We start from the raw sequence: 14603 nt of genomic DNA on the forward strand, positions 1-14603 counted from the left end.
GTTCATATAACTTTACAATAAAGTAGAATTAGTTTATCTAGTCATGTTTCCTATCTGATTTACCAGAGAGGGTTGACAACTGCTGACATTGAATCTGGCTTTATAATGGCCCTGTTAGCTTGCCTCCAGCTCTGCAACTTGCACAGTCCCCTGCTCACTTTGTGGGCCAGTGATCTGGTTTCGTGATCCTAATTTGCTCATGAGTTTCTAGAGGTACTTAAGTCAAAATTAGAAACCTCTTGCTGTGGTATATATCAAAAGTGAAGATTCCCTTGGAGAGCGAGATAAAAGTCCAACTTCTTACTTCATGGATATATCCATGTAGTTCTCTTGGCAGCATATGGAAATGATGTAAAGGTAAAGGTTCCCCTCGCACATACGTGCTAGGCGTTGCCAACTCTAGGGGGCGATGCTCATCTCCGTTTCAAAGCTAAAGAGTCAGCGCTGTCCGAAGACGTGTCCGTGGTCATGTGGCCAGCATGACTCAACGCCAAAGGCGCACGGAACGCTGTTGCCTTCCCACCAAAGGTTGTCCCTATTTTTTCTACTTGCATTTTTATGTGCTTTTGAAACTGCTAGGTTGGCAGAAGCTGGGACAAGTAACGGGAGCTCACCCCATTACACGGCAGCACTAGGGATTCGAACCGCTGAGCTGCCTAGTAAAATGGTTTACTGCTGTGTTGTTCAAGCCTATTATTTACACATCTCTATCTACATACCTGCCCACCTACCTACCATGTAAATCATCCAATCCATCCTTCCATCTTTCTATTTACTATACCACTTATCTGAGTGACTGGTTGGTTTACAGATATCAGTTTAGGTATATCTTGATCATTAATTCTCATGCACATAGGTTGAATTGGCAGTACAGTACTTCAGAGAAGATAATGTATCTAAATTTTTAAAAATTACACTTAAAAGTATCTTTATTTTTAATTTTTTTTAAAAAAAATGCCGTGTATTGTCCTTGGTGGCTAACAATTCTTCTTAGAATAAAAAAGTTCTTATTAATTAAAAACATAGCTAGGAATGCGAACTGACTTGCAGTGTTTTTTAAATGTTGAAATTGTATTTAGAAACTACTCCGTCTTGCTCTTCCCATTCACTTTTTGAAATGACAGAATAAAGAACAAAAAAACTGCCCACAGGGAAAAGCAATTTGATACCACATTTGAATGCTGACATTCCTAGTCAACACCTTTGTATAAGGGTTCACTGCTTGTTTAATATGATGATCCCTGAAGGAAAATATTTGCTAGAGAGCATGAACATAAAGTATTTTATCAACATGATACTAAAGGAAGTTAAAACTGAGTCAAATAACATAGATTTAGCATATGCTAAGTGCAAATAATGAGTATTAAAAACAACAGGACATTTCAAATAGGAGTTCTGTCCATTATCAGTTTTTGAATTAACACTTCTAATCCCTCTGTATTTTGCTGGAGTTCATAACTATCTCCAGAGATGTACAAAAATGAATACATTAAGCAAGCTTGCTAATTGAAATAGCATGTACTTTTTTATAATAAAAAGGCCAGCTTATTTTATTTTTTTTCTTCTGTTATATGTTTAATTCCAGTCATGGTTTGGTGAATAAAATATATAAATGTTGGCAAAGATATTTTACTGACTAGAAACACCGATATTAGAATATGATATTAGAATAGATTTCAGATGAATGCAGAGTCAGCTTTTGTTGTCTCAGGGATTACAGTAGTGATTTGCAAACCTAAGAGGTTCAGAATATTTACTTCTTCACAAACTTGCTGACAATAAAAAATTGGTTTTCCACTTTTTGACTTACAAACAAAAATGTGCTTCAAAATGAATTCACATATTTAGAATGAACTATTAGCCAGCGATGGCTAACCTTTTTTTCCTCGGGTGCCAAAAACGCGCACATGCACGTGATGGTGCGTGCGTGGCCACGCCCATAATGCAATGCCCCCCAATGCCCCCCGCCCCCTGTGCATGTGCACACGTTCCCCTGCTCCCTGCGCATGCGCGCGAACCCTCCCGCATCCCGTTTTGGGCCTAGCAGGACTCCCTGAACTCCCCTGGGACCAAAAACGGGAGGGCATGCCGCCCCCCCGTGCATGTGTGCATGACGCCCCCCCTGCATCCACGCATGTCTCCTGCATGCATGGCAGAGACCCAAAAATCAGCTGGCCGGTGGAAGGTGCACGTGCTTGCGCAGTGGAGCTGACCTAGGGTGATGGCTTGCGTGCCGGTAGAGATGGCTCTGTGTGCCATCTATGGCATGCATGCCATATATTCACCATCACGGCTATAAACTTGTTTTAAAGCATGTTTTGAAGTATTTCATAGCTTTTATGTAGATTTCCAATGAATATAATAGTTCAACTTATTTTTTTAGACAAGAATATTCAGGTGTATAATAAGTATTTCATTACTGTTTATCATCCAAGATTCTTTTTCATGGGTTCTTTCTTGCCTTAAGTGCCTTAAGTGACTGGGGAAACCCAACATCCCCACCTTTTCTGTGGTAGCACGCTCAGTGATTCATTTGGTTTGTCATCTTTCTGTCACTTAATAAATATATTCTTTGTTTGGTTCTATTGCTGGAACATCTTGAATGTTTCTCAGTACATTATCCTATACCTCCCAATTGATAGGCTGTGGATAACAGCATTTTGCTTTCGAGGTAGATTCTAATTAGGGATTGCATAGAATAGTGTGACCATTCTTGGAGCAAATGTGGATTTCTGTTTTGCATACTGACCAACATGTGCTAAAACTGATCTGCACTATTAGTAAAGGAAATCTGTCTGTAACATGGGTGTTCCTAAATCTGGTAACTAGGCCACACCTTTTTATTTTACTAAGAAGTGGTACATGAAAAACTTTATTGACATAGCCAATATGGATGGCAGCGTTTAATAATTATGAGTCCATCTGATGATGACCAAGACATATGAAATAATGCCATTTGCAATGTAAGAGTATATAATAATGTTATTGAACAAATTAATAAAATGAAAAAATATTGTGTAACCATGAAACTTAAACTGAAATGCAATATCTACTAGACCTGGATGAAGGTAATCAATCTCTTGAGAAATTAAATTAATACATACAGGGAAATTAAATACACTCTAGAATGTATATGATGTACTAGACCTAAATGATGGTAATCAATCTCTTGAGAAATGAGATTAATACATACAGGGAAGTTAAATTCTCTCTGGAATGTATATGATGTACTAGACCTGGATGAAGATAATCAATCTCTTGAGAAATGAGATTGATTAATACATCCAGGAAAATTAAATACACTCTGGAATGGATATATGGTGTCATCAGAATTGCTGTGATTGTGTATGGAAGCAGTTCATAGGTTATTGATAATTGGCTGTTATACTATTTTGAATGATGATTCTGGGGGAACCAGGGATGAATAGTTGGAAATAGTATTCAGTATTCTGAATTAATGCAATGCAGGGTATAGTTTTGGTTTTGATTGTGGATTTGAATTTGATTGTGGATTTGATTTGACTGTGACATGCAGTACAGAAAATGTATTGAACAATTCAGAAACTCAAAGATGAATGAGAATGGTGATTATCTACTTAGAAAAAAATGTTCATTTCAAGTATATGGTTTGTATGTGTATATCCATATACACATCCATATATATCCGTACAAATGGAAAAGGAATGAATCAAAAGCATGATTAAATGATTATGTGCAATAAAAGAGAATGAATGAGAGTGTGTGCAAGAGGTTCTGGTTGTTATTTATTTTTTTAAGGGGGAACCATTAGTTGGTAGTATCAGGAATGGATTTGGGGAAGAAATGGAAAGAACTGAAAGAAATCAATATGAAAAACTACAAGTAGTCAACTTATGAGTATGATTGGAACTGGAATTTCAGTCATTGAACAAAGTGGCTATTAACATTGTGTGTTGTGTCTGCGCCCTCCGAGCCGGGCCTCCTGCCAGAAAGTGACTTGGAGCTGGGCCTGTTGCCAGAAGGTGACTTGGACAGTGAGGGGGAAGGGCCATCAGGACTTACCTCGGGAGCACTGGCTTCCCTGGCTCAGCTCCAGGAGCCAGAAGCAGGCCAGGTGAAAGAGATAACGAGGCCTCCTTCCCCTGACTCTTCCCCCCCCCCCGCCACGCCTGCAGACCCAGCTTATAGCAATCAGGCTTGGTTTCATAGGCAGGAGAGGAGGGAACAACAGAAGCAAGGGTGGGGCAGGCCTAGGAAGTGCTGAGTCATGGAGCCACACCCCACAGGATATAAAAGGCAGCCAGAGCTGCTGTGTCTCTTTGTAACAGGCAAATCCACTGATTAAGAGCTGAAGTTTGTTTCTAGGTGACTCACCAGTGTCGTGGAAGATAACGGAGGCTCTTGGCAGATGCTGGCTATTCTGCTGCCAGAGCTGATAGTGACGGCTAATTAAGCCATCATTCGGACGGAGGCGAGGGAGGACAGAACATTATGTGACTGCTTCTTTCAACAATGAGAATCCTGGTACTCCCAATTGCAGTTTATTTATTTATTTTTTATTTATTTTTTTATTTATTTTTCGTATTTTTATATCGCCCTATCTCCCTAGGGACTCAGGGCGGTTAACCAGATAAAAATATACATATAAATACAAATAAAAACATCCATTAAAAAACTTATTATAATTGGCCGAATAATTAAAATGATGATAATAAAAATAATAAAATCCCCATTAAAACCAATTCAAATTTAAAAACTAGTCCAGTCCTGCGCAAATAAATAGATGTGTTTTAAGCTCGCGGCGAAAGGTTCGGAGGTCAGGAAGTTGGCGAAGTCCTGGGGGAAGCTCGTTCCAGAGGGTGGGAGCCCCCACAGAGAAGGCCCTTCCCCTGGGTGTCGCCAGCCAGCACTGTTTGGCCAACGGCACCCTGAGGAGTCCCTCTCTGTGAGAGCGCACGGGTCGGTGAGAGGTATCCGGTAGCAGCAGGCTGTCCCGTAAGTATCCCGGCCCTATGCCATGGAGCACTTTGAAGATAGTCACCAAAATCTTGAAGCGCACCCGGAAGACCACAGGTAGCCAGTGCAGTCTGCGCAGGAGAGGTGTCACATGGGAGCCACGAGGGGCTCCCTCTATCACCCGCGCAGCCGCATTCTGAACTAACTGGAGCCTCCGGGTGCTCCTCAAGGGGAGCCCCATGTAGAGAGCATTGCAGTAGTCCAGACGAGACGTCACGAGAGCGTGAGTGACTGTGCATAGGGCATCCCGGTCTAGAAAGGGGCGCAACTGGCGAACCAGGCGAACCTGGTAAAAAGCCCTCCTGGAGACAGCTGCCAAATGATCTTCCAAGGACAGCCGTTCATCCAGGAGGACGCCTAAATTGCGCACCCTCTCCATTGGGGCCAATGACTCGCCCCCAACAGTCAGCCGCGGCTGCAGCTGACTGTACCGGGATGCCGGCATCCACAGCCACTCTGTCTTGGAGGGATTGAGCTTGAGCCTGTTTCTCCCCATCCAGACCTGTACGGCCTCCAGACACCGGGACAACACTTCGATAGCTTCGTTGGGGTGGTCCGGTGTGGAAAAGTACAGCTGGGTGTCATCAGCGTACAGCTGGTACCTCACACCGAAACCACTGATGATCTCACCCAGCGGCTTCATATAGATGTTAAACAGAAGGGGCGAGAGAATCGACCCCTGCGGCACCCCACAAGTGAGGCGCCTTGGGGTCGACCTCTGCCCCCCTGTCAACACCGTCTGCGACCGATCGGAGAGATAGGAGGAGAACCACCGAAAAACGGTGCCTCCCACCCCCAATCCCTCCAACCAGTGCAGCAGGATACCATGGTCGATGGTATCAAAAGCCGCTGAGAGGTCTAATAGGACCAAGGCAGAGGAATAACCCCTATCCCTGGCCCTCCAGAGATCATCCACCAACGCGACCAAAGCTGTCTCAGTGCTGTATCCGGGCCGGAAGCCGGACTGGAACGGGTCTAGATAGACAGTTTCATCCAGGTACTGGGGTAATTGACATGCCACCACACTCTCTACAACCTTCGCCGCGAAACGAAGGTTGGAGACTGGACGATAATTACCTAAAACAGCTGGGTCCAGGGAAGGCTTCTTGAGGAGGGGCCTCACCACCACCTCTTTCAAGGCGGCCGGAAAGACTCCCTCCATCAAAGAAGCATTCGTAATCTCCTGGAGCCAGCCTCGTGTCATCTCCTGAGTGGCCAGTACCAACCAGGAGGGGCACGGGTCCAGTAAACACGTGGTGGCGTTCAACCTACCTGGCAACCTGTCCATGTCCTCAGGAGCCACAGGGTCAAACTCATCCCAAACAATCTCACCAAGACCGCTCTCCGACGTCTCACCTGAATCTACCCAATTTTGGTCCAGACCGTCCCGAAGCTGAACGATTTTATCGTATAGATAACCACTAAACTCCTCAGCTCGTCCTTGCAACGGGTCATCCCGCCGAAAGTTAAGGGGTTTCCTAGTTTATTAAGTGGACAGAGTTGTAGGTAAGGAGTGTAGGGTGTCTCAGGGGGATGGGGGAAACTCTGGAAGGCCACACATGTGTGTTTCGCCTCTCTGGTGGCTGAAAATCCTCCCTGCTGAAATCCAAGCAGGATTTTCAGCTGAGTGGAGAGCAAATTCTCCCTGTATAGAGAGACACTTGTGCATGGCCTACACCAGGCCTCCCAGGGCCTCCCACATCTCCTTGAGCCACTTCACACTTCTTACCGTACCACATTGCCTCTTTGCTCAGGGGCCGGGCAAATTTGCCACCTCCTTTCAGTTGCCTTTGCACTCTTTTCCACTCCCTTTCCTGCTCCTTTTTGCTGCCTTTGTGCTCCTTTTGCCAGCCCCTTTTCGCTGCTCTTGCATCCACCTCTTTCCGCCTCCTTTTTGCTCCCTGTTTTCCACTGCATTTGTTCTCCTTTTCACTCTTTTGCCGCCGCCTTTCCTCTGCTTTTGTACTTTTTTGATCACTTTGCCATCTTCTTTTTAAACCCAGCTTCTCCAGTTACAATTTCCTATACACATGGCTAAAGAAATTGCTTAGATGTATAGGAAATATTTACTGGAGAAGCTGCAAAAGGAGTAAAAAGGAGCAAAGGCAGTAGAAAGAGGACAGCAAAAGGAGCAAAAAGGCAGTTTGCCGCTGGTGCTGTTTGCCGCTGGTGCTGTTCCTGCTGCCACAGCTCTTTGGGTTTCAGGGGCATTGAGAATGTGAAAGGGCATGTAAGATAATTAGGTGTGCAATGGGAAGGGAAGAGAAAAGCGGGGGGGGGGGGGAGAGAAGAGAAAGAGTGTAAAAATAGGGATACAGGGAGGCAAATCAGCATGATAGCTACCTAGGCAGGAGTGGAAGGGAGACAAAAGGAAAAGAAGAAGCTGAAGAAGGATCATCTCTGTTCAGGAGGGCAGTATGAGCACGCGCATGCATGTAGGGGGGAGAAAGGGCAGAAATGAGGAAAAGGAGAATGTTCATATGTGTGAGGGTGTATAAAAGATAGGGGACGGGTTACTGTGAGAATGAGTGAGAACAGCAGAAAAAAGCAGAGGGAGAGACGGAGACCAGCTGGAGGGTGAAGAGGAAAAGATAGGGGAGGAAAAGGAAGAGAGAATGTGGTCACTCTTTTCCTCCCTCCTGCTCCACCATGCCTTTCCCAGAGCCACCACCACTCTCTGAGCCACGTTCCCCATACACAGATGGGGCACAACAACCTGGAGAAGAGTTAGCGTGCACATGACAAACCTCTGGAGTGCATGGACCCTGCTGGAGCAGAGCAAAGGTGTCTGCATCCTGACATCTGCAGGGGAAGCCTGAAAATCCTCCCTGCTGAAATCCAAGAGGAGAACATTGACTTTTTTGGGAAGCTGTCGTTAATTTGAACCGTTGTTAAGCGAACAATCATAAGTTGAAGACCACTTGTATTACAGGACAAGGAAATCCTGTGTGTGAAAGTATTAGAAAAGAAACAATTTCCCAACACAATGAACTTCTGTTGCTTGTATTGTATGTACCATTAGTTTTGTTTTTGCTGTATATTCTCGAGGTTTAAGTACTCAAATCAGATATTGTTGGGATTGTGCCTTTTTCCAGGGTTGAGCAAAGTTTATTCTTGCTACGTCACAATATTGACATATATAAACATAGACAATATAGTGACTATGGTCACTATATTGACATCTACAAAATACAAGGCAGGAGTATATAGTTATAGTTTCTACAGACCTTTGATATGTATATGAATGTGAGAAAGTTTTTTTATTATGTTTGTTGACTTAAAGAAAGCCAATGATAAAAAAGAAAATATGAATTGTGGAATGTTTTGCTTGAATATGCAGATGAATAGCTGGAAGCTGAACATGATAGGAACAGTGCATAGTAGATATAAACCATGCTTGAGAGTTAATGGAATACCTAGTGAATGGTTCAACATTGAGCAAGGAGTGAAAGAAAGAGATGCAATTGTCTCTTGATTATTTAATATATTTATCAATAAATGCAAAAAGAATACTCATGGTAACTTTAGGGGGGTCTTGACTACTGATGCAAATGTAAGAAGTCATGGTGGATGAAATTGATGAAATCCTGAAAAGAGTTTAAATAAAAGGCAATATATGAGGAGGTATATGAGTATGGAGAAGTAAGGATGGTATGAATACTATATGAATAACATAATGAATATAATGAATAACAATATAAATTAGATGTAGTTATACTTTCTTCTTTCCTCCTTTTTAATTCTTTTGGCTTGCTATTATTCTTTTTCTATGGTTTGCATATTGCATAACCCCAAAAGGAATACCTGAATAAGTCTGCGTTTAGATACCATTTGTGAACTGTCTTGACATGAATTCACTATGAATAATTTTATTATACTTAGTGTTTACTTTTTTTGCATTGAATATACTAACATGAAGATGTTGATAAAATGAAATACTTTACTTTACCTACAGTATTTTAAATTTTCTTTTTTACAGGTATCTCCGGCTGTATGGGAGAAATTTTAGTAAAGAAGATCACGTTCTTTTCATTAAGCTGTTGTATGAACTAGTAACTATTCCAAAATTGGAGATCAGCATGATGCAAGGTTTTGCTCGACTTTTAATAAACTTGTTGAAGTAAGTTTTGCTTTACCTCATTTTTCTATCTGTATCAGGGGTGTCAAACTGGCAGCCCATGGGCCAGATGTGTCACGCGCAGGCCACACCAACCCCAGCTCTGCGAAGGGAAAAACATTGTGAAACGTCACATGATGGCAACATGGTGCCGCAAGTTTGACACCCATGATCTATATTAATTATGAGCCATATCTGAAGATATGGATAATTGTTAAAACTAAGAGGTTCAACCAATTTTGTCAGGTTTGATTGGTATTTTGTTTCATTCTGGCCTTATATAGGCCAGCATGAAGTAGCAAAACCTAGCCAGACTAAAGCAGCAAGTTCCCTTACTTTTTTCCTAAGTTTCGGGAAAGATTAGAGGCTTGGTCATATAGCGGTTCAGCCTTGCATTTTCAAAATGCATTAAAAACCAACCACTATATAGCTCTAATTTTTGCATTTATCATGCTTAGATGTATATGTTCCACATTGTAATATCTGTTGTCCCAAATTACACTGGTTTACGCTAGTTTAAGGATAGAAGAGGGTTTTGCTAGGCAAGAATCTATATCAGTGAAAATGTTGAGTGCCAGTTTGATGTAATATTGATATCTCAATGAGAAATACTGTAAATGAATAGTTGGACAATTTAGTTTTCTAGCATTACGTTTCTCCTTTCTCTCCCCCCCATTCCTACTATACATAAATCTAGATGTAATTAATTTATTTGAAACTTCGATTAACAGGTAATCCTGATTAAAATAATCATTTTTATACCATTGTAAGAATTAGATCTATATCTATAATTTTATGCAGTTACTCAAAGAGGTTTTCTTAGAATATTTCAGGTTGTCAGCTTAATTGTCAGTGAGTAATGATTCAAATTCAATTCTTGTCTGTATGCGTGTTTTTTAACTTAGAAAAAAAGAACTTTTGTCAAGAGATGATTTAGAATTGCCCTGGAGACCACTTTATGAAATGCTGGAACGTATATTGTATTCTAAGACAGAACATCTTGGATTAAATTGGTTTCCAAAGTAAGTTTTTAAAGGTTTTGTTTTATTTGCACAATATCCTGACACTGTTCTTAGGTTGAATTTTATTGCTTGTGATTTATATGTTTTCTTTCACTGATCTGAATCTAAAATAAATTTTAAATAATTTCATTTTTCTTTTACAGCAGATGTTCATTTTTCTTCTGTTTTTTTTTTTTCATTTATAATTTGTGGTTCACAAATAAGCAACATGGTCATATTTTATTAAGGAATACTTTAGCTATTAAAAAAAACGTTTAGTCCTCCCGGATCTGAGTTACTAAAATCCAAGGAGTCATTAAGTGCAGCAAAATCTTAAAGTTTTTATAGTCCAGATATGATAGCCCTATTTTGGAGAAAAATATTTTTCAGACTTTATAAGATATGAAATGAAAACTGACCATTCACATTCCCAAATAGAAAAGTACATAAGCTTTATGTCAACACTTTGTAGGTTTACTGGAGAGTTTAATGTACTAGGAAATATGAGCATGTAACTACTATCCCAGCAAATAAAAACTTCCTTTGTGCTTTTTATTCAGTATAGATAGGTCATAGATTTGAAGAATGAGAACTTTGAGAGTTGGGAATGCATTTGGCCATATTCCTTCCCTGCTTTTGGCCCTTGTATGAGTAGACCAAATGCCTGCACAAAACTATAGTCTACCCACTTTTGGAAACTAATGCTTTGGTAGAAACAAGCATATCTTTGATGCACTATGCATGTGTGATGATCAGGTTTTAATCTATTGAATTTTTAGGTAACAGCATTATGGATTATAAGGCTAGAAAAGTCCTTTACTTTAAGCTGATGCCATCAAAACAGATGTTACTGGTTTTATCTAATTTAACATGTAACATTGCTTCTATCTACCTCCCTGAAGAAAATTCCTTTCTCAACTTTGAATGGCAGGGGTTTATCCTATACAGTATAATAATTTTATTCTTAGAACATTTCGCTATTTAATGCTAAGGGGCATTGTTTGAAACAAATACGTTTCTAGCCTTGCTGCTGCTTGAATTTTTAGCTTATTTGATAAGACAGGTGCTTACTTCGAAGTTATTTCTAGGTTAATAATTTTGCCCTCAGTCAGGCAAACTGAATTAAGAAACATTTAATAACATTTTTGATGCTTAGTCTGTCTTTGAACAACAGATTCCTGCATAAAAATAGAAAAGGAACTAAAGGGAAAGCAATAAATGCCAAAGCAACCTTTCCTTTTTTTCAGGCAGGCTGGTTTTGAAATTAAATGGTGCAGTGCGACTTTTTCTTTCATGGTGTTCTGACAACATTGCTTACAATTTATATTTCACTTTGGATGAATTTGGAAGAATGAATTAAAAATAAAAGGAATATGAATAATGATTTTTGTGGCTTTAACATTATTTGGTTTAAATGCTGCAATTGCTTTTTTCATTATTTTGTTTTAAAATCTTTTTTTCTTTATGTTCAGTTCATGTCGACCAGGCTTGTCTTCACCTAAAACATTTGTGCTTAATGTTTTACATAGGTGGTAAGGACAATTATTTTGCTTTTATGTAGCTCTGGCCTCTGTTTTCTTTGTGCATGGCCTGTTCAGTTGTAACATTTGTCATGTACCTGTAACTTCCTGCATATAAAACTGAAAAATCCAATGTTAACATGACACCACAATTTATGGGAATGTCGCACTGTATTTAAATTGAATTACAATAAAAGATATGTGTGTGAAGTGGCTGAAAAATTATAGCTACTTGCTAATTGCCTGTTAACAAATAAGTTATAGTTAAGGTGCCTAACATAAATTATACTTGATTTTAGGCATAATTTGTAGAATATTCTAGAAATGCATGAATTTAATTTCAGTACATAGGTTGGTAGAATGACTAAAAATGTAGAATAAGTGTTATTTGAATTTAAAATAATGTTAACCTATACCTGCAGTTCAGTTTGAGATAACAATACACACTAACTTAAGAATTTTTAGGATTCCAGTTTTAAAATGTAATTAATTGCCATTATACAGTATAACAGATTATTTGCTGTGAAAGAAAAATTAACAACAAACAGTTTAGACAAATGCTCACTCACTGCATTCACTCAGCTTGCTTAACCTTGTCAGCCACTAACTAACCCAGTCATACCTTCTTACTACTGAAATTTGTATGACACAATGTCATCATCCGAGTTTAGGATTTGAGAATTCAGTGACCGTTGCCAGGTATCCAGGAGAATATTGGCAAGGCTTTACTACATCAGTGGCTTCTTCAATTCAGCAGGCGGTATTGGGCATGGCTTGGATGCTTCAACCAATCATTTTGGAAGCTTGGCAGCAGGTTATATAATGGAGTGCCTTGCATTTTCAGCCACTCACACTCCCTTCCCTTCTACTATCTTTCCTTGGAAGATTAAGTAGATGGATTTTGAACACAGCCCCTTGATGGACTAGGTTTTTGGAGCTGTACAATGGTGAACTTGGGAAAAAATAGTGGGACTTAACAATTTCCGTAGGAAAGCAACATGGCTTACTTATCATAAAAGGTTGTTCTTGCTTAACATCTGCCCTATTTAGCAATCATTCAAAATTGCACTGGGTTGAAAAATAATTTTATGACCAGCATCTCCACAGTGACGTGATCAAAATTTGGATCTTTTGAAATCGGTGGGCCTTTATGACTATCTCCAGAGTCTGCAGTCATACTTTGTTTTAGCAATGTTCTGTGACTTCAGAGACAGAACTGCCTTTTGATTTATCAGGTATTTATGATTTTTTTTAAAAAAAAGAGTTTGGATAGCAAGGGCTTTACAGTTAGCTTTTGTTTAGCTTCTTGCTTCTACATTTTTGCCTCTTAGGTGATTTAACTCCTAGAATCCTTCTAGCTCAGTGGTCACCAACCGGTGGTCCGTGGACCACTGGTGGTCCATGAGAAAATGGTGATCCGTGGCGCACCTGGGTGGAGGAGCTGCTCTGGGATAAGCAATGGCCAGTTCCATGACTAGAGCTCTGGAAGATGGGACTGGCCAGGCAGTTCATGGTGGGGCTGTAAATCTCTGCTGTTGAGGGAGGTTTGGGCAATTTGTAATTTTGCAGCAGAGCCCTCGCTGGCTGGAATGAGGTGATGGTGTGTGTGTGGGGGAATGGTGGTGCAGGCGGGCCGAAGCAACAGGTGGCGGGAACCCCAGGCTGTTTCTTCCCCCTGCTTTAGTTTCAGCTGAACCCACCAGTGGCTGTCCCCACCCCTCTCCCTCCCTTCCCAGTCACTCCTCGCCTGGCAAGGGGAGGGGGGGAATGGAGATTCACTCCATATTCCAGAGCGGAGCTGGATCTTGCGGCTGTTTCTTCCGGCCCTTGTTGGTGCTCCTGCACCTTGGTCTCTCAGGGAGACACTTGACTTCCTCTCAGCCCCAAGACACTGGCTGGCCCATGAGAAAAAATGGGAGAGAGAGAGAGAGACAAAGAAAGAGGGGAGAGGGGGGGCAGAGAGAGGGGAAGAAAGCCTTATTTTTGCCTTATACTTGCCTTATACATTGTAAGCCGCCCTGAGTCTTCGGAGAAGGGCGGGGTATAAATGTAAACAAAAAAAAAAGAGACAGAGAGGGAGAAAGAAAGGGGGGAGAGAGAAAGAGAGGTGACAGAATGAGTGGGAGAGAGAGAAAGAGATGGGAACAGAGAGAGAAAGGGGAGAGAGAGGGGGAGAGAGAGAGAGGGAGAGAGAGAGAAAGAAAGAGAAAGGGGGGAGAGAGAAAGAGAGATGACAGAATGAGTGGGAGAGAGAGAAAGAAAGGGGGAGACAGAATGAGAGAATGAGTGGGAGAGAGAGGGAAGGGGGGGAAGAGAGAAAGAGAGAGGAGGGACAGTGCCTAAAGGACCCCATCTTATCACTGGGAGTCCAGGCGCTTCAGCAAGCAGCGCACTGGATTCGTATTAGTGTTCCCGGGATTTAAAATTATGGACTTGGTGGTCCCTGAGGTCCAAAAGGTTGGGAACCCCTGTTCTGGCAGTAGGATATTATTTTGTAGGCAGAAAACTGTTACTGAGTTTCTATTTTAGTAAAAACTTTCTTTTTCAGATCAGCTAGTCTGAATGAAAATGGCTTTTATACTGGACAGAATTTACTATTACTAGAACTTTCACTCTCCTGAGTGCACTGCAGTATAAATTTGAATATTAATCTTATTATTATTGTGCCAGGAAAATGTTGCTTATTTTTGTACTATTACTTAACTCTAGTAAATCATAGATATCACTCAGGACTAAGATTGTTAAAATAAAAAATGAAATGGCACATATATGATTTTAAAAATAAAACCAATTTTATAAAATATACCACTATTCCTGCTTAAAAACCTTAAAGAAATGAGTGCATGAAAAATCAGTAAAGAATGTTTTTATTTATTTTTTCTTATTTTTAAATATTTCTACCGATCCTTTCTAGTTGGAGAACTTTTTAAATAATTCAATATTAGAAGCTTCTAAATAACTCTGAAATGT

General features: G+C 40.7%; 1 protein-coding gene across 4 annotated transcripts in view; it reads left to right on the forward strand.

Annotated features, from left to right (window-relative positions):
* PSME4 (proteasome activator subunit 4) overlaps positions 1–14603 on the forward strand; it is a 94089-nt gene that overhangs the window by 7589 nt on the left and 71897 nt on the right. For 2 of the 4 annotated variants that reach the window (XR_009152909.1, XM_058164942.1), the window contains exons 2-4: positions 8975–9115; positions 10018–10134; positions 11586–11645. Coding sequence is in view for 3 of the 4 variants with exons in the window: in XM_058164942.1 (XP_058020925.1) it covers positions 8975–9115; positions 10018–10134; positions 11586–11645 (318 nt within the window). In the remaining variant the exon portion in view is untranslated. Of the gene's footprint in view, positions 1–3156; positions 4504–8974; positions 9116–10017; positions 10135–11585; positions 11646–14603 lie in introns of those variants that run through there. The other 2 variants (XM_058164944.1, XM_058164943.1) reach the window with 2 other exon arrangements.

The sequence above is a fragment of the Ahaetulla prasina genome, chromosome 1 (genome assembly GCF_028640845.1).
Source record: "Ahaetulla prasina isolate Xishuangbanna chromosome 1, ASM2864084v1, whole genome shotgun sequence".
Lineage (NCBI taxonomy): Eukaryota > Metazoa > Chordata > Lepidosauria > Squamata > Colubridae > Ahaetulla > Ahaetulla prasina.